At 34.4% G+C, this 27810-nt stretch overlaps 1 protein-coding gene across 7 annotated transcripts in view; it reads left to right on the top strand.

The window, feature by feature from the left end:
- Nucleotides 1–27810, top strand: part of Hnf4 (Hepatocyte nuclear factor 4) — a 242135-nt gene that overhangs the window by 204273 nt on the left and 10052 nt on the right. For 5 of the 7 annotated variants that reach the window (XM_081756556.1, XM_081756581.1, XM_081756589.1 and 2 more), the window contains 5 exons: nucleotides 4084–4217; nucleotides 9111–9260; nucleotides 10328–10448; nucleotides 21545–21682; nucleotides 24697–24957. In XM_081756556.1, coding sequence (XP_081612682.1) covers nucleotides 4084–4217; nucleotides 9111–9260; nucleotides 10328–10448; nucleotides 21545–21682; nucleotides 24697–24957 — 804 coding nt within the window. The remainder of the gene's footprint in view (nucleotides 1–4083; nucleotides 4218–9110; nucleotides 9261–10327; nucleotides 10449–21544; nucleotides 21683–24696; nucleotides 24958–27810) is intronic. The other 2 variants (XM_081756566.1, XM_081756574.1) reach the window with 2 other exon arrangements.

The raw sequence follows: 27810 nt of genomic DNA, 5'->3' as shown, positions 1-27810 counted from the left end.
AGCTCATACCAGTACTCGACAATAGACAAAAAACCTGAACTATACGTTTGCGCAGAATTACCCAACTAGGTGGGTAATTCTGCGCGTAATATGGGGTAATTCTGCGCAAAGCAAATATATATGTTTAAAGCAGGGAAACATTTTCATAACATATAACATAGTTAGATATGTAGATGACATGGGTTCAGAAAAAGAATGACAAGGTGGGCTACAGGTTTTACTATATACTTTATTCTCTACTTGTTTTATAACTGAACAAAATATTACATATTTTTGAGTGTATTGAAATCATAAGCGTGCTATGATAAGGGAGAACAATGTGATTCTGAGATGTGACACAAACTATGTTCTGTTGAAGTATGAATTCCACAATCACGACTAGTTTCCTCGACGTTTTATACCAACCTGTCCTCATCATCTCCAGCAGTAATGACTATGTTAGGTTCCTCCATAGTGACATCATGAAAGTTTGATTTTGAAAATTTGTCAGGGTTTAATGGTATTATTCCCACAGCCCTAAATCCAGCTATGGCTTTGTCCATAGTTGGAACTTTGACGTATGCTTCATCGAAAATACTGGCGAGATCGTACATGCGACGCCGTGAGAATATAAATATGGGAGGGACGAAGATTCCAAATGCACTACAAGCATACACAACAGTGACTGTCTTTCCACGCTCGCACACCATAGCACTTCCTACCTGTTTCTGACCTTTAGGTGCCAAAATTCTCACAAGTTTTTGTACGTTCGAAATACCCCTTTCGTCCACGTTGAAATTTCTACTTAGGGGAAAATGGTGCTTTTTCATTACTGTTTCCAAGTTATTGAAGAATAGTGTCACCGCTTCTTCATTGAATCAATTTATCCTATTCAAACTTACTTCTTCAGGTTTCCTTAGGCTTATTCTTGGATTTCTTTAAAGAAATAGTCTCAACCAGTCCTTTCCAGCAAATTAGGTAGTTCCATCAAAATTATGCGCAATTCGACTTGCTTCAGCAAATTCGTATGCCAAACACCGATGGTCTATAGGTGTGATACCAAACGCTTGCAACGCTTATCACATAGTCCACCAATTCGTGTTTTGTTCTCGCGAGAACACTTACGAGAGTAGCATACTCCATATTTCCAGTTTTCATCCGTAGACTAATAGTAGATTCTTTCTGCTATTCCATACAATCTTCCAACTTCTCGAATCGCACACTCACTTTTAACAGCACTGATAGCTTCTCTTAGTTGTTCCTCTGCATAACTACCTCTCGTAGTTGCTCTTTCTATTCTTCCCTGTATCTTTAATCAGAGAGTGACGATATTTTGCAGATCTATTACATATGCTTGTTATTAACATAAAACCTCTTGAGGTGCAATTCTGCGCACTGCGCAGAATATTCCATCGATTTTGCGCAGAATAACCCTACTCCGCCATTTAACAAAAAACACAAAACTACGAGTTATTAAAAATTGATTAGAACTACGAATTGCCGTAATTATAATGTACATTTACAATATAAATGGAATATAAAAGTAACGATCTAGAAATATATAAAATATAGAACTGACCTCTTAATTCTCTTGAAGACTATTTAACATCAACAAGAAAGAAATAATTCAACTGTCACTTACAGTCTAAACATTTGACATATTGGCTTCCCTCCTTTAATGTTAGTTACTACCGGTCGCTTCATGGCAGCAGCAACCAATGTGTCGTAAAGAATCTCCAAGTTGAAGAAACACGTGTGCGCAGAATTCGACTACCTTCCCCTAAATTAAGCAAAATATTTATGTTCTAGTTTTCTTATTTCTTTTGTGTGATTTTTTTTTTTTAAATCAAGTTTCTTGTTTGTAAAAATTGGATTTAAGGGTCTTCACTACAGCGAAATTAAACTACCGCTAATTTTTAGAGTTTTTCTGTGATATCTTCAAAACAAATAAAAATATTCGAAAAGCGGAAACGTAGTGAACTAGACAATACGATTTTGCATGTGATACCGTCATCACAACTCATCTATCTGCTTTCAATTTGCAACTGTAGATAGAGTTAGCATTTTTTGTAGGTCCTGTAAATAGCGACACACCAAAAGCAGATAGGTGAATTGTGGTAAAGTTATCACATGCAAAATCGTATTGTCTAGTTCACTACGTTTCCGCTTTTCGAATATTTTTATTTGTTTTGAAGATATTACAGAAAGAGTCTTAAAATTAGCGGTAGTTTAATTTCGCTGTAGTGAAGACCCTTAATATTAACTACGATTGATAAATGTATTTAGAATTATAATTATTCTTTATAAACCAGGATATTTAATAATAATAATAATAATAATAATAATAATAATACACAGAAACGAAGACACGAACGTAAAGTATTATGATCTGTTCAAACAAATAATAAAATAACTAAAATAATCAAATCCATTTGAGAAAATTTTGATAATGAAGTAATCATGTGGTATACTAACAGTAGAACACTACTCTTTTCTGTGTCAACCTTACAAGTGTTGCGTAACAGATAACCTAATGCAATATTAATAGTGCAAGTATAATTTTCACAGTTTTAGGGGAGACGTTATCTGATTTTCTTCACGGTACCGGTTTGTCACACTTCCAACTGGCTGATGATGATGACGTAATTCAGTCAGGATATAAGTTTGATACTAACACGCCACCAACACTTTCATTTAACGAATGATAGTATTAAGATTTTTACTCGTGAACACATGTCTGATTTTTATCAAGAAGTATTCACTGACCGACCTTTGGCAGATTATCCTATGACTAATAGAATGAGAAGATTGTACTTCTTTAACTTTGTCTGTGCTGTTTATAACTCACTTCACTGTTCGCCTTTATTTAAAAACATCGTTCCGTTACGCTCCTTCTTAATTTTGCTTTTTCAAAAAGGTCATCTTTTCATTCTTTAAAATGTGAAATGCGATCGTTGCTTGTTTCCAGGGGCGGCTGGTATTATAAATGCTGCATGGTTGTGCAACAGCATATATATATATATATATATAAATGCTGCATGGTTGTGCAACAGCATATATATATATATATATATATATATATATATATATATATATATATATATATATATATATATATATATTAAGTATTAAAGTGGTGTTTCAGTAAAAATAAACCTTTGCTTTTCACACTATTGGCGCATCTATAAACAATTCATTTAGGAAAACTGAAAGAAACAGAGAAGTTGTTTACATTTCCACTGGATCTTGTAACATTGAGTATATGCCAGGGAGCTCCTATTTGTTAACGTGTGGAAACGTATTTATACATGCATCGCTGCTATCTTCCATTATGTCCACTTACCAGTTGCAGCCACTTCGGCAACAGTTAGCTTCTGTGATAGTTATGAATTCCTCCACTTGGCAGCACTAGACTCAATCAATAAGCCAGGTGGCTCAAAGCAGCCTGGAAGAAAAGGAGACTGATTCACAAAACAAACTCACAAAGGACAAATACGCGTTTGGTTGTGTTTCTTTTAGGCATATACATTTTTTTGTAGTGGGGGGATTTACCTTCCCGGTGTTGGATAATCGGCCGTTCCCAGGAGCTAAAAATAAATAAATAAATAAATAAATTGCTATCCAGTGCAGCCCCATCACATTTTGATTCTGCCTCCCGGACAAAATTTTCTCGAAGGAAGCTTGGGTGGTACTGAAAAAAAAAAAAAATCAATTTTAGCAGCAGCTTAACTTTTAGGGCCAACAATGCAGGCGGACTCGTTATGGCTTAGTGGCGTATAGACTCCGTTCTTTTCTTAAGAGATGCTAGATTATTATGTATTATTGTGCTTTTACAACATAGTCCTCCTAAGCATAGACACCCATAGCGGAGAGCGAGAAGGGGCAATTTCGCCCCATGCGGCCTCTTTGAGCTCGAAATTCGATATGGGGTATAGCTACATGTATCATATTGTGCAATTTGAAAGAATCTTGGAACTGGCTAAAAGGTACTAGAATGGGATATTTGTGCAATAGCTAGTATCATAGTTGTAAATTATTTCATAGATTTTATTACTTTTCATGAACGGTTGCTTTATGATTCATTTAACTGCCGTTTCTTTCCAGCTGTTCAAAACGAAAGAGATCGCATCAGCTGTCGAAGGCCAAGTTATGAAGACCAGTCGTCAGGGAATGGATTGTCAGTAGCTTCGTTACTCAGTGCTGAAATGTTGTCTCGACAGGTCGGTGCAGCACTTGAGGTAGGTATTGTAGTATAGTGGTAATCCTTGATTGAAAAAACTGTGAGTTCTGATGGACAAAATTTTACTGTTATCCTGTCACGAAGAACATTCAGCTTAAATCACGTAGAACCAATATTAGTAAATGTGTCCTAGGATACACCAGCTTCTATTATTATTATTATTTTTAACAAGAAGTTTCACAACGTTTTATTTCTAAAGTGTCGATACTTATAACAAATACAGCAAATGTCGAATTGTCTCGTTGTGGTTGAAAACTTAGAAAGAGGGCCTACTATTAAACTGAAATGACATAAGCTAAGATTGAACTCACGACTCTATACTTTAGAAGTGAGGATATAGAAAAGAATCTTTAATATAAATAGCTAAACATTCATGATTCTGTGTGATATATATACAAGGTATTTCAAAACAACACCGAGAACGTTTGAGAGGTGATTCCTGACACCAAGATAAGACGAAAAGTATAGACCAACCTATAGTTTATTCAAGGAACGTTCAGTACCTCATGTAAACAGATACACGTGGTAATTGTTTCACTTTATTGGTTAAAGAGCCTTGGAACATCCATGCGGCAGAACACGGTGTCTAAGAACTAAATTGAATTAATGTAATAAAAGAGAATACGCATGCGCAGAAAGTGGCTTTTGACCCATCTTACGCGCGAATTACGGTTTACAGTATGGCTGCGTGCGAGGAATATGTAAAACACCTACAGGGTACAAGCACGTGCTTCTCGAAAGAAGCGCTGACCGATAGCCAATCATCCGATGACTGGCGGAGTAATACCATTCTGTAATGTTTACATCAGGATCAGAAGGTTCGTTGAATGAACTTTAGGTGCACAAATGCTACTTTTCGTAGTTATAGGCTGCCGAAAATGATGAAGAAAAAAAAAAAGGTTCATAGCTCCAAAACTATGGGACTCACCGTAGTCGCATCAAGACTTCACTTAGGAACTAATATGTGCGCTATCCGAAAATCCATGTTTCAGAATCCTAAGGTACTCACGCAACAATTTTTTATAAAGGGGGTTTGGTTACGGGCATTTAATTTAAAGTACTCACCAACTACCTCTATAAAAATTGTTGCGGAAGTACCGCAGGATTCTAAAACATGGATATTTGGATAGGCCACATACTAGTTTCTAAGTGAAGTCTTGAGCCGACTCCAGTAGGTCCCAGAGTATTGGAGCCATGAACCTTTAAACTTCACTTTTTAATGTTTTCGGCAGCCTATAACTCCGAAAAGAAGCATTTGCGCAGCTAGGTTGGTCTATACTTTTGGTCTTATCTTGGTGTCAGAATCATCTCCCGAACGTAGTCGGTGTTGTTTTGAAACGCCCTATATATACGCCCTGTATTTATAATATTCCGTTACTGAATCATAACTACTATAATATGCATAAAGTAAGCAGAACTCTTGTCGTCCTTTTCTTCACGATTTTCATGTAAATAGCTTTGAAAATCTTCCATCAATAGTAGCCTTACATTTCGTATAAAATAAGCAATAAGATGTCAGTATATAAAGTACTTGTATATATATATGTGTGTGTGTGTAAATATACTTAAACAAAAGTACACTGTGACAGATACTGAACGATTTAAAACCAAATCACTGTTGACAGAGTGATTTAGTTTTGACACGAAATGTTATCAGGTCATGACCTCTGACATAAATCCGGACAAGTATTGGAGATAAGCTATATGGAACCCACAATGCTGTACTAATAATATGTGATTTTCCTCTAGAAATAAGTTCTCTATAATCTAAAGCCTGTTATTTATTCACTTTCTTATGTTATAGTGTGTAACGGATGTTAACCTTTTTTTTTCCCTTCCTTTCTTATGAAGACATATTCTTTAACCAGCCACATATTATTTCATTTTGTTTACACTAACACAATACACTCATTTATTTTCATTTTTCATTTTAAAAAGCTTCTACTTTCGGTTCCACGTTAAACGGAATATGATCAACATTGCCAACACTTGGAATTTCCAGCCAAATCTGCTGTTGCATTCGAGGTATAGGCTTAGGTAACCGTTTACTGTCACTTATTTCTTTATCTCGAATATTTCACTACGTTTTATGCTACTAGTTTAAAGACACTTCTTAAACATAATTTTAAACATTTTTCTTAAACATTTTTACCATGTTTTACACCGCCATTTTTGACATAATTAAACATTTCGCCATTTTACACCATCGTTCTTTTCACTTCCTTAAATATTTCACGGTGTTTTGTGGCACTGTCTCCTAAACACACCTAAACATTTCACTATATATACACACTTCTTAAAACATTTCGCCATTTTTTACACCACCATGCGCAACACACTTGTTACACATTTGATCATATTTTATACAACAATTCTCAACATACTTCAAACATTTCATATGTTTTGCACCACCATTCTTAACACATTTACTTAAACATTTCTCCATGTTGTATACCATCATTTTTAACACCTCCTTGAACATTTCACCATGTTTCATCACTAATGACAATCCAGAGTAGCTATTATCCTCTTCTGAAGATAATCTACGTCTCGTATTTTAACACTATTCCGTTGGGATTCAACAGCTGCATAAATTGTAATATTTGCTACTTCTCTATATACATTATGGTGTAGCGATCCTTCTTATATTCTACAATGTCTCAGTTTCTTGAATGGTTATTACGTCCGGGATACAAGATCACACATTAATGATCAACATTCAATCATTTCTCATAGATCTATTTATTCATCTGTAAGGAGCGTGCATCGAAAGAAAGTTTACTACATCCAGTATATTTATTTATTTATTTATTTGCGTATTTTGCATACAAATGAGAGTATTCTCGAGTACGCATACAGTTGTCAAAATTACAAAATAATTACATATATGCTATAAAAAACTTACAAATAAAGTAATACATACATAACTAGGACGTTTATAAGCTTGCACATTCATAATATAATTAACAAAATATATATATATATATATATATATATATATATATATATATATATATATATATATATATATATATATATATATATATATATATATATACATTGTCTTCAAAAAACTCATTTACCGAGTAGTAACATTTATCTACTAAGAACTCGTGAAGATCAGATTTAAACATAGAATATATTATCAAGATAAACTGAAAAGAATATACCACTGAATTTAGTTCCAAGAATTATGTGACCTCCAATCCTATTCACCTCGCATTCAACAATAGTTCAGACCTCCAATGCATTCCCCTCTTGTCACGTTTTGGCACAGCCTTGATTAAACTCCTCCCCTTTTCTTTTAAAAGTTTAACAATATATTTTGCGTCATGATCTCTCCTTGTGGGCACTGAATGCTTTGCCAACTTCAGTGGGGGAATCAAATTCAGCAGCATCCATCAGATAGGCCGTGGATATGGAATGTGGCAGTTATTAGTTCCTGAAGTATCAGTTTTCGTTTTTAGAGGACCTCAGAATTTCCTTCTATGTTTCTAGGTTAACCTTGTTACCGATCGTATTCAACATCTACTGGTACAGTTGTGGTCACAGAAAGTGAGACTGCCTTCCAGAGACTAAGTCCGAAAAAATGATCCTAGATCGTTACGAATTTCCTTTACGTCTGGCTCTTTTTCCCTGCATTTTTGCCATAGTCAACGGTGGAAATTGAATGATAATATGATAATATAATTTGCATAAACAAAATAGCTACAATACAAAAATTTACAGTAATCTTAAGTCATAAATATTATACATTATTTATATTTTTAATCTAGAACTAAATACAATGAGCACACAAACACTAAGCAATCAATTGTTGAAGATTAATCTACCATTCTATGTTCGTTTTGCACGATTACTCCTGATACCTGCCCATTGCCAAAAACGTTGGAAGAGATTGCTGTGGCAAGATAAATGGAAGGTTGTAGTATTCAGTGATGCGAGAACGTATATTACAGAATTTTCACATTTCCAGGAATAAAGTTAGCAGAGCCCCTCCCGAAACAAACAAAGCCCCCCGAAACAAAATCCTAAATATCCCACTGATTCTATGAAATGGAAAACTCAACTAAAATTACATACAAATATTATTATTTTATTCTGTACTGTAGCGTTTGGTAAATTTATACATATGTTTAACGTGTCAGACTTATTCTATAAGCTATTGTGGACCAGGCCTCATGTAGGGAAAAAAAAAAAAACAGCTACTCTGAATATGCCTAAATTAAGCAAGTTATCACTAATTGAAATACATAATTCTACACAGAAACTTCTTACTGTGTGCTAAGGAAATCATTTTATAACATATTGAAAGATGCCTTCAACGCTAAAACTAAGCTTCCAGAGGCGAGCCTTCGCACCTTCTCAAGGATGCGTGCAATTCCCAGCGATAATAGCTTCGCTCTCTGAGCAGCATAGTCCGTAAGCCTGTCTAGCGAGCTGGTGAGGCTCAGATGGAAGGGTCTCCTAGTACTTCCACCTTCCTATTTTGTTACCGAAAAAAAATGTTAAAGTATTGACTTTATTTTATAAGGAACCAAAGATAAAGAAAATATACGGTAGAAAACAGAGAAAGCCCGGCCTCAGAGCCTCATAGTTCGCTTCGCCACTGCTCCAGGCCACTTCTGAAATCATCTCTCCTATCTCCTCATTGAAGAAAATAGAAATAACTAGCTAAATAAATTTCACACATGAAAAAGTAGAACAGGTGATTGGTGTACACATTCCACAAACCTAACTCAACTGTCCCAATCCAGCATAAAAAGAAAAAAGAAAAAGAAAACAATTTTCTTAATTCTATGTTGCTATATTGCTGTGCTTCTTATTGTATTGCATTGTAAAATCACATTGTTAATTTTCAAATCATCTTTTTTTTATTGTTATTACTTAGATGGGTGCCGTCGTAAGCGACTACGACCTTTCTTTAAAGAAGATTGCGAATATCAACGATGTATGCGATTCGATGAAACAGCAACTTCTTATCCTAGTCGAATGGGCCAAATACATTCCCGCATTTACAGAGCTACCACTCGATGATCAGGTAATCATTTTTCAATTTTAAATTAGATCAATTAAGAAGGAGTTTTCAATAACATTCTGAAAATTTTGAAAACACAATACTTTAAAAAAAAACTAGGAAACGAAATCACTAGTAGTTCTTTTTTCCACCAACCAGTTTTGACATAATCGAGTATGATTTTTTTTTCCGTCACTATCAGTGTCTGAAAAGATTTTATTACTTTCGAAACTATACTAAATGTTATCCAAGTAGATCAGAGACTAGATTGAACTTAAAACTTTAATATTATTGTTTCATTTAGTACGTTAAAAAGTTTTTTTTTTTTTTTTTTTTTTTTTTTTTTTTTTTTTACAAAAAGAGACAATCCTTGTAATATTTTCACCATTTTATACTCGTACGCTTTTCCTCTGGAAATAATTATGAAGTAAAGTTAAAATTTCAAGACAAGAGTAAATACAGCTTCGGAAACACGAAATTACGTGTTAGTTATTATCAGTGGCGGATCCAAACGGTAAAAACGGAGGAGGGGGGGAGAATCCAGAACCGAGACTATGATAGGTACATTGTGAGTATATCGTGAGTTTACTATAAACTTTCAAAAATATATAAATAACAGTTTAAATTATTTTTGTCACTCAAAAAACTGGGTGCCTTGGCCTTCCGGGCCCCAGGCTAGCTCCGCCACTGATTATTACAAGCATGGCATGTTTCTTAATTCTAAACATCATTCTGGTGTATGTATGTATATATATATATATATATATATATATATATATATATATATATATATATATAGTTTCTAGGACGCTATATTTTTCACACTTATTTTTTCCTTTTGTTTTAGTTATTTTGAAAATAAATAAAATGCAAAGTGTACTTGGAAGAAGGCTATTTTTAATACCAATAGTTTTGTTTTTAGAATCTATATTAATTAGAGTTAAGATTTTGTATTTAGTTAATCTTTTGCATCAACATTTCAATATATCATTTCCACACTTCGTGTGTACTTATAAATCATAAATTACCTTATACTACCTATCTTTTAAGGTCTGGATTGAGTATAGAATGAATTATTTTCTTGTCCACAGGTGGCACTACTGCGTGCTCATGCGGGAGAGCATCTTCTGTTAGGCCTTGCTCGAAGATCTCTTCATTTAAAAGACGTTCTCCTTCTGGGAAATAACTCAATTATCACTCGACACTCACCAGGTAATTTCTTTAAATATTCAAGGTGTTCATAATTTGTGAGACAAACAAAAGCATAATAATGTGTTCTTTACGGACAAACATTCCTCCAGAATTTCAGCTACATTCTTTGATTATATGATTATTTGCTGCACAAGTCATTAAAAGCAAATAATTAAAAAGTGACTGAAATTTGCAGAATCTGGAGTTTGCCTTGCAAAATTGGACCATTCCTTGCATTAGTGTTTAATAATTTTTATGTATGAATTTAAACAGATATTATTACAAAACAAAGAAAATATACACATAATAATTGAGATTGTTTTTAATTTGATTTACCGTCCGTTATGCTTACGTTTCAAGGAAACTAGAACTGATCTATCGTCTGTTATTAAAATTAACTAACTAAATAAATAAATAAGTAAAATATATATGACGCAATTGTTGATATAAAAAAGTTCAAAGTAGTATACAGTAGTTTATCCAGACTTTAGAAAATACCACTGGATTGGATGACGAGAATGGAACATATACGAAACATAAGCCATTCTTAAGTTGCTAAACGTATAAGGGATTTGAAAATGAAAAAAGAATGATAAAATATTGAGCGTTTCATATGCATTATGGTTGACTTTCTGTTTAAAAGAACTCTCTCGTGAAGGCACGGAAGACCAAGGTTGAATGCCCAATGGGAATGTGGTTCGGATCCCATGTTAAAGTGTAGATAATCTTGGTGATTACGGGACGCTAAACTGTAAATGACCTAACTAATCTCGTTTAGAAGACAAAAAGGCTATAGTCCCCCACTGTTTTACTTCATATATATATTTGTATATGCGCATACAAATGGAGGAAGTTGAAAATCTTTCTAGATTTTTTTTTTTTAATCCAAATTCTGTAGCAAGTATATATTTCGATCATCAAGGGTTGCTAGGGAATTGGTATAAATATTTTGCTGTATATTTCCAATCTTATTTTTACTTGCATAATTTATATTCTTCGGTTCACGCTTTCTACGTATTTTCTATTACTTCTTAATTTTTTACCTAGCGCCGATTTAACGGACGGAAAATAATTGAATATGAAATTATTACACTATTGCTACATTCCCTCCAATTTGCCGTCAAATTAACCCAATCTAGTATCAATAAATCTGATACTAGCTGTTTTCCAGTCATTAAGTACAGTATAATTGGACATTTCTTTTTTCTTTTTTACATAATAAAATGCGTGGTGTGGTAATATTGTGTATGTTCCAATATCTAATTCTCACTAGTTAGTGAATATGTTGCAAAAATCCTACGTTACCCTTAGAAAGACAAAATTTAAAGGCTTACAGTTACACACTCGAAGTAGTGTTTCCTAGATTCTGTGAACTGAACAAACCATAGGACTATTCGAACATTTTCGTTGATGACAGCAATTCGTTATTTAAAATGTTGAGTTAATTTTAATAGTTTCGACGACTAAAGCAGTAAAGTTCACATTGTGCGCACATTTTATGAGTGAAAACTACAGATAGCTTATCTAGATGTACTCAGTTATTCTTTAAAACTCTGTTTCGATTGCTTTGCTTCAATTATACGTTTGGTAAATCCAAAATGTCTCACAGTTTAGTTTAAGGAAAGCAGTTTCTTTAGGATATGATGTGGACACTTTGGATTCAACAAAACGTCTGAGCGTGGAGCAGCAGACAATTGAAGCAAGGCAATAACATTGCATCTAGATAAGTAATGTATATTCTAGCTTCCATTCATAAAACATTTATAATTTTTCGAAACGTAAGCGTAATGTATTTAACACAAAATTAAACACCAAAAAGCATTTTAATTATTAATTTCATGTACATTCATGTCCAAAATGATTGTCGCATATCTATAACTGTCTTCTCGTAAGAATATAATTTGATAATGATTTTGCGGGGTACTTTTAATACTGATACTATGTGTATAATCGGAAAATGTATATTTGTGGTAAATTTCATAGGAAAAGAACTATAAATACGAAAATTAGAATGAGTAAAACAAAATATTACTAAATGGACAAGAAAGTTTTATTTTCGTTTTATTGTTCTTATTTACTCCTCTTTTGACATGAAATTTGCCACATACATGTCTTTGCCGATTATACGAATCCTAACATTATAAGAAATACCGGGGGAATTCGTTGTCAAATTATATTTCTTCAACAACATATTTATAGACATGCGACAATAATTTTGGACATGAGTGTACATATATGTATTTGATTTTAGAAATAGAACGCATTAAACATATTGTACAAATAGAGTTTTGAGACCTTAAAAGTCCCTTTGTAGGAATTGTTGTACAACATTTATTTTAGAGACTGTCCTACTTTCTTCGTCTCGTCGATGTGAAAATAAAAAGAGATGTCCTGAGAGTGCTTTATCGTCCAAATAAATATTCCACTTTCGGCCCACAAATAAAAACTATGTGCATAACAAACCACTGCCATGGGAACTGGACTGTAATTACGTCTCCCGACAAAATTGAACCATCAGGTCACAATGGTCAAAGAACATTTTAATATCTGTGTAAAACCTTAAAGGCACTTCCTTTTCTTACATTTATATTGACCCGAGAAAGTGGATAGGACAGTCTCTGAAATACTTGGCGATTAATAGCTCCTCTACAGAGACACTCTACGCTAAGCTTGAAAACTGTATACGTTCGACAGCTTCCCTTACATCATTATGTAAAAGTATATTGAATAAAATAAGTAACCACCCAAATTGAGAAAAATTGAAAATTTTTACTCTTTGTCTCGTTAGGAGTGGATCGATTTCTGGAAAGACGTTGTATGTTGTAGTGTTTTAAGATTTTGTAAAGATCTGTTGAATTATTTTGTATGCATAAAAAGAAGAAAAAAAAGGAGAGAATTGAATTTGTGGTATTATATTGTAGTTGGATACACTGAGCGTGAAAAGTTAGTTCAATAAGTCAGTTGGAGAAGTACGATCCTAGTGGTAAGACGTCCGTGCGACATTGTAACAATTGTAATAGCTAACGCCAAAATATACTCATTCAATATATTAATGAGCAATAATTTAACATACAAGCGTATTAATCCGTCTATGCGAGCTTTTATTATAGTGTGCTATCGAAAGAGCTTTATATAAAAGAAGTTAGTGGAGTCAGATTACAGAGGACATTATCCTTTTGATAAAAAGAAAAAAAGGAACATTGCAATGTCTGTCTTTCAATTCTTGTTGCCTGACAAAAGCGTTTTCAATTTTGCATTATTTCTTATGGGTTAAAATTTCTTGAAGCTGTTCTTCTGTACTTTTTTAAAAACCTTTCATCATATAAGCGATAATATTAGGTATTTAATATATTATATGATTTTTATTTGTGCTGCCTTTAAGGATAATTATTGAGGAAAAAATGAGTCAGTCCAAGAATTTGAGTAAGTAATGCATTTAAATATGTATCTGTAGTGTAAACATAAAATATAACAACAATTATAAATTATATCGACTGCGCGAAAGGTTATTTTTCTTTTTATATTATTTTCTTGATACGTTACATAGTATTAACTATTTTGTTCATATGATTTACTTCATTCATTCATTTATTTATTTAGTCCTTATAATCACATATTGCACGATTAGTGCGTATGAATAAGACTCGACAAAAGTATAAAGATATAAAACATACATAGTTATGACAAATACATACCGATTGAATTAAACTACTAGGCTACATGTACGATATAAAACTAGTAAAAAAAATGTTTTCAATACTATCAACAGGCAAATTCATTCTCACATCTAAAATTTCATTTACGGAATAAAAGCAGTGTTGCAACAGATATGCTGTAATCAGAAGCGTACGCAGGAATTTATTTTGAGAATGGTCCGAACTCAATATGAGGGTATTTTATATTAAAATTCCTACAATTGCCCCTAAAATTAGGCTAAATTTACACAAAAGTCGAAATTTCGGGGGCGGGGGTCCGGACCCCCAGGATCCACCCCCTGCATACGTCCCTGGCTGTAATTAACCACTTGAATTCTCCTTTTTGTTCTATCCTTTGAATATATTGAAGAAGTTTACTATATAATATGGTATCCATAAGCATTTAGATTCTTTAGTATAATTTTGTACAGTGCTGTTTGCTGGGGATTTTATCCTTACGCCTGGTATCATATTTGTGGGTTAATGGTGTGTTAAATAAGTCAATATCGTTTTTAACAAAGAGCAACATCCGAAATATGTAAAGAGAGGGTAAAGGCAACATTTTAAGTTCCTTAAATATTGGCCTACATGTGTCGTTTATTTTGGCCCCAGTTATAGTTCTTAAAACCATCATTTTAAATCACGAACATTATACTTTTTCGGGAATTTCCCCAGAACATTATGCCATATGTAAGTAAAGACTGAAAGAGCCCGAAATATAAGTTACGAGTCGTGTTTAGTTGTAAAACATGTTTGATTGATTTTACTTCACCTAACCAATGTATAAAATAGGTTAAATCAATTTCAAATAACTTCACTCTTACTTTAAGCAAGGACGGTGTATATAATACTAAGAATCAATTTTCAGTTAAAGATGATACTTTTTTTTTTTTTTTAACTTTTTGCAAATCTTGAAAATAAAATTTTATTATTGGCCATTTTCCAAACTGCTAAATGATATGGTGCTGAACTTAGATGGCTTTGCTGCCTAATCAACACTTTCCTTTGTTTAGTTCATGTATTAAAAGTTAAACGAATAAGAAGCAGAAGAAAAGAAAAAGTTAAATAACTTTTGACCAACTTGGTCTTAATATTTTGTAGTAAAATCTAAATTCATCACTTTTATAGTTGAAACACTTCATTAAGGAACCAATTATGGTCAGTATAAATATATTTTGTAGTAGAACAAATTATATCGTGTTCATTTTAGTAGGGGGCATTTGGGAATTTGAAGAGGAAGCCCAACATGTAATGTTGAAACCGATTAGTAGGACATGTTTCGAATTCATAATAAAGCGCAAAGGCGTGATGTCGCTTTTACTCCTGGTAGCTAGCAACACATAATTATTGTCTTCCCATATTTTGTTGAGCAGCACCAAAGGACACTAAGCATGCAATAACCTGACGGAGAGTTTTTTTTTTTTACAATGTTATTCACGGTTTGCAACACTGTCACTTCCGTGTCACTGACGTTTCATGTATTCGTTGCACTAATTACCAACACCTTGCTGCAATATATTATCACTACTGTGCCCCAGTTTTGAGTTGTATTTACCATTTTTGAAAGTCAATAGTACGTTGAAATGAGCAACCCTATATCTCGAAAACGACGTCACAGTCGTGCAAATGGTATTGAGAAAACTTAACCAGTTTGGTCCAACGAATCTACTTTCAAACTGAATATTATGTAGTTTGGGACACCCTGTATATATAGCAAGACTTTCCTACGAACACGATGTTGTTCACCACAAACTCACATAGGCCTCCCCCTAGTCTAGTGGTTAGCGCAAGCGCGCCTTTGATGCACAGAATCCGGGGTTCGATTCCGGACGAAGAGCATTGAATGTTTTATAATGGTACGGATTCCATTTTAAACTGTAGGTTCACGTCTCGTGTAGCCTTGAAAAGATACGCTAAACTTGAATGAACAAACAAAGAAGGGAAGAAAGACAAGCTCAGGTGGTTGGAAATCGAATTAGGACTTCTCGTACCAGAGGCGAACGTTCTACGACTGAGCCTGGTGCGAGCGGTCCCCGGGTTCGATTCCTGGTCGAAAAAGTGTAACAGGGTTTTCAGGCCAGCTATCCTGAGTGAGGTTTTCCTCATTCACACCAGGCAAATCCTGGAATGGTACCTTATGTAATAGTCCCAGGCCGCTTCCTCTTTTCCCCATTCATTTCTTCCTCGGGCAGTATGATCACCGAGGACCTCTATTCCTTATACGTGATTGCCTAGGATAGGCACAGCTGTCGAAAGCCTACAAATCCAACTCCTAATCCTAATTTACCACTGAGCCATCATGTCCTCTACAAAATTTGGAATTTGTTACCTGCATAGTATTGGAAGGAAGAATTCGTTATATAAAAATGATAAGGACTCTTAAGTAAACTGGTTAATTTACTTGTTTATTTGTTTACTAGTTGAATATACCCATGCTTCGCACGGGGGCTGATTTGGAAGTCAACGCATGTGGGAGTATCACCATTGATCTCAGCGACCGCGAAAACTATGGATTTGATACTAATATCGGTTATTTTGGGCTATTTTTTGCATGTCTCGGTATCTCCCCCCCGCGCTGACTCCCGGCCCGCATACAATTGTAACTAAATTTGCATGTCTCGGTATCTCCCCCCGCGCTGACTCCCGGCCCGCATACAATTGTAACTAAATTTGCATGTCTCGGTATCCCCCCCCCGCGCTGACTCCCGGCCCGCATGCAATTGTAACTAAATTTGCAAGTCATCGCTAATGGAAGTGTCACCATTGATTTCAGCGACCGCGAAAACTATGAATTCGACACTAATATCGGTCATTTTCTACTACTTTTACATGTCCCGGTAAACGCCCCCCAGGTTTGAATTTTGACAAACACGTTTAACTCTGGTATGGAGCCTGGACCAAGGTATTCGCGACTAAAATTCGGTAACTCTTGGTTTTTTTGTCTGGTTTCCAAGCCGGTTCCGGTAAACGCCCCCCTGAGATCTCCTGGTTTGAATTTTTTTAAAAAAGGTCTTTGTCTTGATCTGGGGCCTGGGCCAAGGTACCCCTGACCATAATTTGGTAACTTTCGGTCCACTCGTCTGGTTCCCAGGCCGCACACAGACAGACAGACAAACACATAAACAAACTCTTTATTTTATTTATATTAGACTAGATTAAGTCTGCTTGATCCATAGTTGAAGTATGACCTCTTGTAAACATACAGTTGTCATGAATTACACAAATCATAATCGGTTAAGTTTTTGAATGTTTAATTTTCTAAACGTTTCTACGTGGTCGTTTATATGATTTAAAAGGTTTAATCAGAGAAACGTCTCCGATTCTGTGCTCTACTCCATCGTATATAGCATTTCATCTTCATAGTCTATGTAATAAAAACGCCAGGCAAAATGTTACTGTATATGAAAACATACACAGACATACATACTATTCAAAATGCTATGGTGTTAATTTTTCATCAACTTCAGTTGTGCATGAAGTTTGCAAATACGAAGGATTCCAAAAATGAAAAAAAAAGTTACGCCCATTTTTTTCTGATACGTATTTAAGATAAAGAAAGTCCTTGGAAAGGTGTTTGCTCTGCATGATATGATAAGCCTCTTTTTACAAAAGACTATATTACTTATGTAATCTCTTTAAGACTCTTTTTTTTTCAGGCATTATCATCAGAATTCTTTTTTCTCTCTCTTTTTTTTTTTTAAATAAAAGTACTTTTCTGATAACATAATGATAAACTTTACTGAATCAGTTCTAAAACAAGCATATATCAATGTAATAGATATTGCATGAGATTTCGTAGCCCTGCTTTATACGTGATGTTGTGTTAACATGTTGCGTTTACGCTTATATACAAACAATCTACTTGAAGTAGATTCATAACGCAACAAAAGTTATTGGAAGCTCACTTCCAACCCCTTAAAAAAGTCGAACTTAAGACGCCCATTTCTTTGAATATTTTAATCTGTGACAGTCACCGTATAAGATCTCTGCCACTTTATGCCAGGAATATTAATTTACTTTTACATTTTCTTTCTTTCCTCAACCATAGGTTGGTGGGCAACATGAAAGTTTTAAAACCTCTCTCTCCCTTGAGAGAGCTGTTTTATACTTTGATAAGGTCTCTTCTTCCTAACTGTACCTAGATATTCTATCCTTGGTCTTCCTCTCCCTGTTTTTCCTTCTGCCTTTCCCTCTATCAACATGGTGATCCAATCGGAGTGCCGAATAACATGGCTAAGCATGCTGTTTCTTCTTTTTTTCCTATTATCTTTATGATCTGTCGTCCTTCATTAGCTTCCTTTAGTATGTTTTCATTTATTTCCTTTCGGTCCATGATTTGCGCAGCATTCTGCGCCAACACCACATTTCAAATGCTTCCAGCTTGGATATTTCAGCTTTTCTCAATGTCTACGTCTCTGATTCGTAAAGCACCACGCTCCATACCGGGGTCTTAATAAATCGTTTTCGAACGCACAGCGACACATCTCTTGCTGTTAGCGGTCCTCTTTTCCTATTGAATACTTGTTTAGCCTGCGCTTTTTTCTTGAACTTACGTCTTTTACATTTCTTCCTTCTGAGGGTATTAGACTTCCTAAATAGGGGAACGTCTTCGATTTTCTCTCCCTCTAGCCATACGTTTGCTCTTCCCTGTCCTGCCCTTGTGCACTTTACTACTTTGTTTTTTTTTTTTTCGCATCTTTATTTAATATTTATTGCTAAGTTGCTTGAAGAGCTGTCTTTTACATAAAATTAAAAAAAAAAAAAAATGTGGAAACGCCGTTTCATGACTTAGTCGTCAAGTCGGCACGGGTTAATGTTCTCGTAGAGAACTGCTATTTCACTAATGCGTGTTTATGGTCACATAGGATACATTTGGGGGGGGGGGAGGTGGTGCGTATAGCAACACAATAGTACTCAAAATAAGGGACACTAATAGAGAGAGAGAGAGAGAGAGAAATAGGGAGAATAAAAGAGAAAATTAAGGAAAAAGGAAGTAACTGTGAAACCGCACATGGATGCCATTAATCCCCTCATATATATATATTTATCCAGAGAGAGAGATAGACAGAGAATAAATTTTAAAATTATCATCTTTCAAAGTCAGAAGGCTTCACGTGTAATATGATAATACGAATACATAGCGACACATGCAAAATGTATTTGGAAGTGATAATTCCGATCTCTGTAAGTCGTTCTTCCCTCGCTGCTATGTGGATTTATTGATAAAGAAGTCTGTGTACTCAAGATAGTGCTTGAGACATCAAGAAGCTATTTGGTTTTATGTTTCTAAGATTATGCTTTCCAAAATATTCCATTCGACGAGAACAGTTGATTTCCGGATACGAAATCCTGTTATCTGTCCTTGCTTGTTGTAATCGGTGAAATTTATTGATCTTATAATGTCAGCGAAAGAGCAATCAAGCGTTAATTTATTTATATATATAACTTTGCGTAATTTCTTGTCTTTGTCTGTATTATCCCTGAGATCCATGTAAGGTTTTTTTTTTTTTTTTTTTTTTTTTTTTAATAAATTAAGGGAACTTTTTATTCTTATGATTCTGTTGAAAAGCACTTTTACAGAAACAAATTATTGCAAAGCCTTCAATCGATGTAACTAAAGAAAGAAAAAGTTAGGACATTATCTGACATTAGTAAAGGAAGGTTAATAAACCTAAGAGAATAGTGCAGTCATTAGTCAATAGAAACCCTAAATAGCGGCACGCGCTTTGTCACTAATGGCAAAATTAGTTTGGCTGGAAATTAACACTGGATATTGAAATTTGTACTTTTAACAGCACTCCTCACCTCTATCCCCATTAGAATTTGAAATTATGATTGATAGCAATGGGGGTGCTTAGAACTCGACCCGCTACATTTGTGCTTTAGAACATTTATTGGATCCAGATATATTAAAGAGTGTTGAGTGTAGCGTCATTTAAACCTTAATGCCCGCCCGCTTTGAGTTGGAGATACGTAAGTATTTTATTGAATAGCGTATTAGTGAAAAAGATGAAAATTTCTTTATATCGGAAAGAGATCCACATGGTTAAGCGGCTATCATGCGCGAATATGGCATGGAAGACCCGGGTTCGATTCTCGGTGGAAGCTCGTGTGATTTAAATTCCCACGTTAAACTGTAAGTCCCCCATCTCACATAGCCTTGAAGGTGAAAGGGACGATAAACTCACTCACATCAAAATCAATCTTATATCGGAGAATCTTGCCCACTCCTCGTCCCCAAAGTAAAACTTGCTACTGCATCGCCTTTTTCCTTGAAATGAACTTCAATTATTTGATTTTACTAATTCGTTTTCAAATCTATGTAAATTCCCCTTACTTCGTGGACATTGAATTTTGAAACATAGAATTTTAATGTGTATAAATGAAATTTAACTTAAATACCACTAACATTAAATTTTATATACAATGCACATTTATTTAAAAAAGACATTTTAAGTAGACTTGAAGAAATCACTAAAGTAAAACCATTACATTTCCAGATCATTCCAAAGAAAAGAAAAAAAAGGAGAATTATTTCTTGTATAAATTAATGAAAAAAAAAAAAAAAAAAATCCGCAGATACTCAACACCATTAATTCTTAAATCTAAGTGGATAACTAAAACTCCTTCTCTGGTATGCTTCTGATGCTGAATACTTATTTATCTAGACATCTTCTGACGTGTTGAAGTTTTAAATCTACGAGGATATATCCAAAACTTTTTAGCCTGACACTGAAATATTGTGCCAACCTTTCGTGGCATGTAGTGCCATTTATGATAGAAATAATGTATCAGTTTTAGCTATCCAGCTGTGTCAGTTCGTCGGAGGCTGTTGTTGCCATGACTTCGGTGCAAAATCTGGGCTGTAGGATGGATGCGAGATCTCGACTGTAGCCTTGGCAACTACTGCAATGTGAACTGGAGCATTGTCATGCAGTTTGCGAGCTTAGTACACATCGACTGATTTCAGTGACTGCCACCAACGAAATGACGCAGCTAGATAGTTGAAACTGGTACATTATTTCTTCCATAGATGGCAGTATATGCTATGAACGGCTTATTATCAATGACACGATATTTCAATGTCAGGGCGGAAACTTTTGGGTATATTCTGTTATCTGTGATTGATATCTCTATGAAGTATCTAGAGCTCACTTTTTACCTATACTTTTTGAATCCGAATTCCTTGTAAAATATTCAAGTTTTAACTCTGTGATTGATATTTATGTTGGTAACTATTTGTGATCAATTTCATGAGGTTTCAGAGCAAAACTCTTAAGAATTTGAAAGACTATGGCATAACAATTAATACTTATAAATATCCTACTGATCAGTAAGTTCAAAAGAGATGCAAAGACAGTTATTTGTGATTTATGAGTGACAATGAAAAACATGTACTTAATTTCTGTCATTTCTTTTCAGAAGATGGGATTTCCCCAGACCTGGATATCAGTCGAGTAGGCGGTCGAGTGATGGATGAACTAGTGAAACCTTTGGCAGAGGTGCAGATTGACGACACCGAATTTGCCTGCTTGAAAGCCATTGTTTTCTTTGACCCTAGTACGTATTATTGATGAAATTATCAGACCTTTATATCTTAGTTACAGAAGCATTTTTATTGCATCGTAAAATAACTAAATATTGAAAAAAAGAAGTAACATTTCTCTCATTTTGGCAAGAAAATAAATGTTATCATCACATGATCTTAGTTTTTTTTATTTTTTATTTTTTTTTTAATGATGCTGTTTGTAATTCATCCCTTGTGGATAAGCTTGAAAGTCATATTTAAAATCAAGATGGATTGTGGATCCAAAAAAAAAATCTTTGAGTTTTACGTCCCAGGATTACGCCGATTAGGCTAAAGGAGACGGTGATGATGAGTAATGAATGAAATGGTGGAATGAAGAAAGTGGGAGGAAACGGGAGAACCCCGAGGAAACCCACGCACACCGTGTGGAACATCAAATAAGTTCATTTATAAATCTTTCGAGATCCGTAATTTTCTATTAACTGAACATTTTAAATTACCTTAAAAACGTTATTTTTTCCCTTTTTTTGTATTATCCATATCATATTGAATGCTATAGTTTTAGTCAGTTTAAATTAAGAAGAAATGATCAGACATTGCCTATTGTTTTAAAATTCGTCACACAAATTAGAAATGATCCGTTTTCCTGTATCGTTAAAAGTATTTTCACATGATTACATTATATATATATATAAATATTCCAGCGCAGGAGAATAAGCTATTTTTCATTGCAACCCTGCATTTAGTTGAATGTCTATTATGAGTATCAGAAAAGGTACAGTTAAAAGTTCAGAGTGATACCAAATTTTTATACCAGAAAGTATGGGGAGTAAGTTCACTTACGAAAATAAATTAAAATTTATCTACATGATCCATATTTGTATTGTATTGTATTTTGTTCAGTATGCTAAATACATGTGCAAATTTCACATTGATATAGAACATACCAGAAGAGATTAACATGATTAGTTCATAACACGAGGGTAAGTCAAAAACTATCCGAAATTTTGACATAACTTTTCGTACGTTGTTCATACTAAAACCTGTCTTCGTTTACTTTATTGTTATACTGTTGTGGTCATGCTGTGTAAGTTTGATTATAATTCGTCCATTTGTCTTCCTTTTGTTGCAGATACATCATGGCCGCTCCATTAGAAGTTTGCACAAAAGAGGAACAACGAGTAGAGATCCGGTTTTTGTGGTCGGAAAGTGTATCAGGGGCCGCAATCCATCAAAGACTTTCGGCACAATACGGTAACGGTGTCTTGCCGCAACGAAATGTCTACGAATGGGTTGAAATATTGACGTGCACGGTCAGTATTGTCATCATTTGTGGCCGTTCGGCTCCTTCACCATGCATAACACTTGTGCGACCATTTTTGAATATTTCAATCCATTCGTAGACATTTCGTTGCGACAAGACACCGTTACCGTATTGTGCCGAAAGTCTTTGATGGATTGCGGCCCCTGATAGATCTTCCGACGCAAAAACTCAGATCACTACTCGTTGTTCCTCTTTGGTGCAAACTTCTAATGGAGCGGCCATGATGTATCTGCAACAAAAGGAAGACAAATGAAGGAATTAGGATCAAACTTTCATAGCATGACCACAACATAACATGCTTCTAATGGAGCGGCCATGATAAATCTGCAACAAAAGGAAGACAAATGAAGGAATTAGGATCAAACTTTCATTAAGAAAAATTACGTCAAAATTGCGGATAATTTTTGACTTACTCTCATATGTTTATGGATAATTGTTGGTTAAATATATAAACTCAATATTTACATGAAGGACGTTAAGTAAAATAAAGTAATAACTATAATAGTTGCCTTAAAACTGTTGTTTAATTTCTTCATTAATACACTCATCGACAAAATATAATACACTTTTATATATATATATATATATATATATATATATATATATATATATATATATATATATATATATATATATATATATATATATATTTCTCTTTTTTTTTTCTTACTGCTCCCTTGAATTTAGTAACCTTCTGATTCAGTTTAATGATTTATGGTTAGTGATTAGCCAGTTTTATGATATTCAGAAAAGACATTTTCCTAGGAACAGGATGTCTACTAAAATTCCAAAATGAAATTTCGTGACTTTCCCGTGATCTTTTCTTTACCAAACCATAAAATTTAGTAACATTTTCAAGAGCGAATTTGGGTGTCAATTTGGCCGAATTTTCATGCATGCGATAGAAGCGTGTTTTGCTTGCAATTTGGTAGCGTCTAAAGCCGACCATAGACATTTTTGGTGATGAATTTAGACGTTTTATAGAACAAAAGTTTCCAGTATATACTTATATCTTTAAAAAAAATCGTGACCCAAAAGCTAACTTTCGTGACTTTTTCTTGACTTTCATGACTGTTTTCTGATTTCGTGACTTTTTCATGACTTTCGTGATTGATAGACACCCTATAGAAGTTTCCTGTCTACATGAAGAAACACTGTATATTTTCTTTAACTCGTGTATTATGATTATGTTCATTTACATTTATGAATATTTATTGGTTTTCTTTTACGCACATTTACAAAGTCTAATATGTGAAGTAGTAGCAGCGTTAGTACATTTAATTTTCTAAACAACGGTTTGCAGTGAATTATTTTTCATTTTGTGTGATAGTTTTCTTTTGCAATTTTAATACCAAGGGCCACATTTTTTTTTTTTTCAGTTGAGAAAAAGAAAGCCTAGCTTTGCTTCATAGACACATCATTGTTATTATAAAGGTAGAAATTATGCAAAGTTAGAACTTTTGCATAATACTTCCTGAAACAAGTTTTTACATTAGCTTGCTATTTTTTTCTGGAAAACTTTAGTTGGCTGTATAGCACATTACAAAGAAAGAAAAAAAAAAGTCTTGGCAACATGTTAATCTGTTTTCAGTAATCGAATTCCTCTGTTTATATAATGCTTTACTCAGAACAGTAGTTATAATATTTGTACTCTAAACTGTTACAGTTATAGCAAACTCTAAAACATGTGTTGTTTTTTTGAACTTAATTCTTTAATTCCAGATGCAAAGGGATTGAGTGACCCTACTCGTATCAAGTCTCTGCGTTACCAGATTCAAATCAACTTGGAAGACTACATCAGTGATCGACAGTACGACTCTCGTGGACGCTTTGGAGAGATTCTGTTAACACTGCCAGCACTCCAATCCATCACATGGCAAATGATTGAACAAATCCAATTTGCAAAGCTCTTTGGTGTCGCACGGATAGACAGTTTGTTGCAGGAGATGTTGCTAGGAGGTGCGACATTTGTTCCTCATTGCAGTAAGAGTACTTAAGTCTCACTGCCTTTATTAGTTTGTATTGTCTTACCCTATAGAGTTGGAAGATTTCCTATATACGAGCAGTGTTTCTTTCAGAAACAATATTCCAGGGGGGGCACTGCTGGTACTATTCTATTAATTATTATATGAACGAGGTATTATTTTGGTGTCCTCCGGGGGAAAGGCACTCTCAGAGCTCCGAGGGGGCAGTGCCCCCCCAAATAAACAGGTCTGGAAGAAACACTGTATACGAGGTGTGATCAAAAAGTACAGTGAACCATTTTATTAGAAAAAAGTAATAAGCTGATATGGAATTTTATTTAATCTTCTTCAAAATACTGTCCTTGGCTAGCAATGTACTCATCCCAAGTTGAATCCATGACTGAAAACATTTCTGAAAGGCTTCTTTCGGAAGGGCGTTCAACTGCTCTGTCGTGACCCTTCCACTGTCAGGAATGGTGTCAAAACGTTTTTCTTTATGGCACTAAATCTGGTGAATAAGGCGGATGTGGACAGACAGGATCACTTCCTGGCCAAAAACTCGCGGATTAAAAGCAAGGTGTGACACGGCGCGTTTTCGTGTTGAAGAAGGAAGCCATTTGCCCATTTAAATGGCGGCTCGCAGACCCCATACGCGATGTTCAGTTCTTCGGAAAGCTCGCGAATGGTAATTCGTCTGTTTGAAGAAATCATTTGTACTACTATTTGCACGTTTTCATCTGTTTTTGACGTCGAAAAACGTCTCGATCGTTGTTCATTTTCAATCGACTCCTTGCCGCTTGTACTACTTGTAAACAGTCTTCAGTGCCACCATTCACCGCCATATACTGATTTTGACTTTTTTTTTCCCGTGAGCTGCTTTGGCACTTTTTTGCAGCTTAGAACAAAACTTAATGTTGGCACGCGACAGACACTCTTAACCCGTCCCCACTTTTGTGCCTCTGGAAGCCAACTAACATGTCGCAACTCACTCAACTCGGCACTGACTGTACTAAAGGTTTAGGCTACAGGGCCTTATTAGTTGAAATGGATAAACCATCGATAGATGGCACTATGCAATTACATTTATCGTAGTTTTTGATCACACCTTGTATAAAATGGGTTCATATCTTGTACAGTTGTTGGGGAAAATATATGATAAAAAGATGGACTCGCATTGCTGACGTTAAAATTCGAATTTTCAAGCAATAGAAGGAAAATATTCAAATAATTAATTTTGCATTATATTAATTACCAATTTGCTATGCTCTCCAGGAAGGTGAGGGAGGAATGACAAACTGTAAATGTGAAGTTATAAGATGGTGACGAGAAACGTTAAATTCTAAGCGATAAGCATTTAAAACTGTAAAGTGCTATTTTTAATTAATTCATTTTAGCTTTAGTTTACCTAGGGCTTAACATATCATTAAATTTGTAGTTAATGGCAGAACGACATGAAATTATTGTATGTATACATATCAACAACTAAACTGACGTATGATAACAAACTTCATTTGGAGTAATCTTGCATTAGCTTCTATTTAGTAGCTGCCGAAATTTTCAACGGGAACTCACATCTTTCTCAGCAGATTTTTTCGACTATATTTGCTAACAAATCATAGGTAGCAGTATGATGGAAAAGTTATTGTATACGAATTCCAATTAGTGCCTTGTGAGAAAATCTTTACGTAAATTGTATTGTGTGAAAAAAAAATGTAATATTTGTTAGTGAGTTAGCACTGTTTATAGTCTAAATGCAATAGAGATAGTGCATTTGCAGCATTCAGGGAAGTTCTGAAGGAAATATCAAAGAACGGGTCCTGTGGAAGTTCAAACTTCTTTGAGTACAACTTTCGTTCCGATAATATCGAAGTATTTTTATTACTATAGTGCTGCCAAAATGTCTTGATCCGTGGCAAAAATGCGAACTAAAGCTCGCACCTTCAACACACCTACGCGTTGAACCAATAAGAGTTCAGCTATTGCTAGGTGAGAGAAAGGGAGTGGAATTCCTTCAGCAGATAACAGCGCTTGGAATGGAAGACTAGGTGTCAAGTCAATGTGGTATATGTATCTCTTTTTTGTACTTCATTGCCAGAACAATAGATGCCTATGATGTGATAACTTTGCTGTAGATGCTTTAAGGAAAAATCACTGAGAGAGGTAGGAGTTTCCATTGAAACTAAATAAATAATAGAAGTATACCAAAATTTAGCCCAGTGAATGTCCATATATACTGAAAAAAAAAAAAGTTTTCCCTACCCAAGCATCCAGTGGAATATATTCTGCGTACACAGGAGTAGTGAGTTGGTTTTCCGAAATAGTAAGCACGAAATACATTTCAACAGATGCTAGAAGTGAAGTTTTTTCATAGTATCTATATATATATATATATATATATATATATATATATATATATATATATATATATATATATATATATATATATAAAGATAATAAATTTGAGATGTATTGCGGAATTCTGTATAAATTATTAATGTAAATAGTCTTTTTGTGAAAACTGAATTGACAGGAAGTACAGAAATAATTATTAAAAGTAATCAAGAATCGAAATTACGTCACTGCATACTTTACACTAATTGATATGTAAGAGATTGAACGTAAGGATCCGTTGATACAATTAAAACTGGTACTAATGACGCTCCCAGAGATGATGAAAATATTTAATTAAAGTAATAAATAAGGAGGCACAAGGCGAGCCACTTCTCTCAGAGATACAGTAATTCGACACCTTCAGTACGCGCGCCCTTTTTAAAATTTATTTATATTTTCATTTTTGTCTGCGTGCTTGTTTTCCTAAGGATTTGTTGCAGTTATTCATTTTAAAAAAAGCCAAGACAAGATAGCTTTTTTC

This window comes from Thermobia domestica, chromosome 1 (genome assembly GCF_964235325.1).
Source record: "Thermobia domestica chromosome 1, izTheDome1.hap1.1, whole genome shotgun sequence".
NCBI lineage: Eukaryota > Metazoa > Arthropoda > Insecta > Zygentoma > Lepismatidae > Thermobia > Thermobia domestica.
This window is presented reverse-complemented; position numbering and strand designations above follow the sequence as displayed.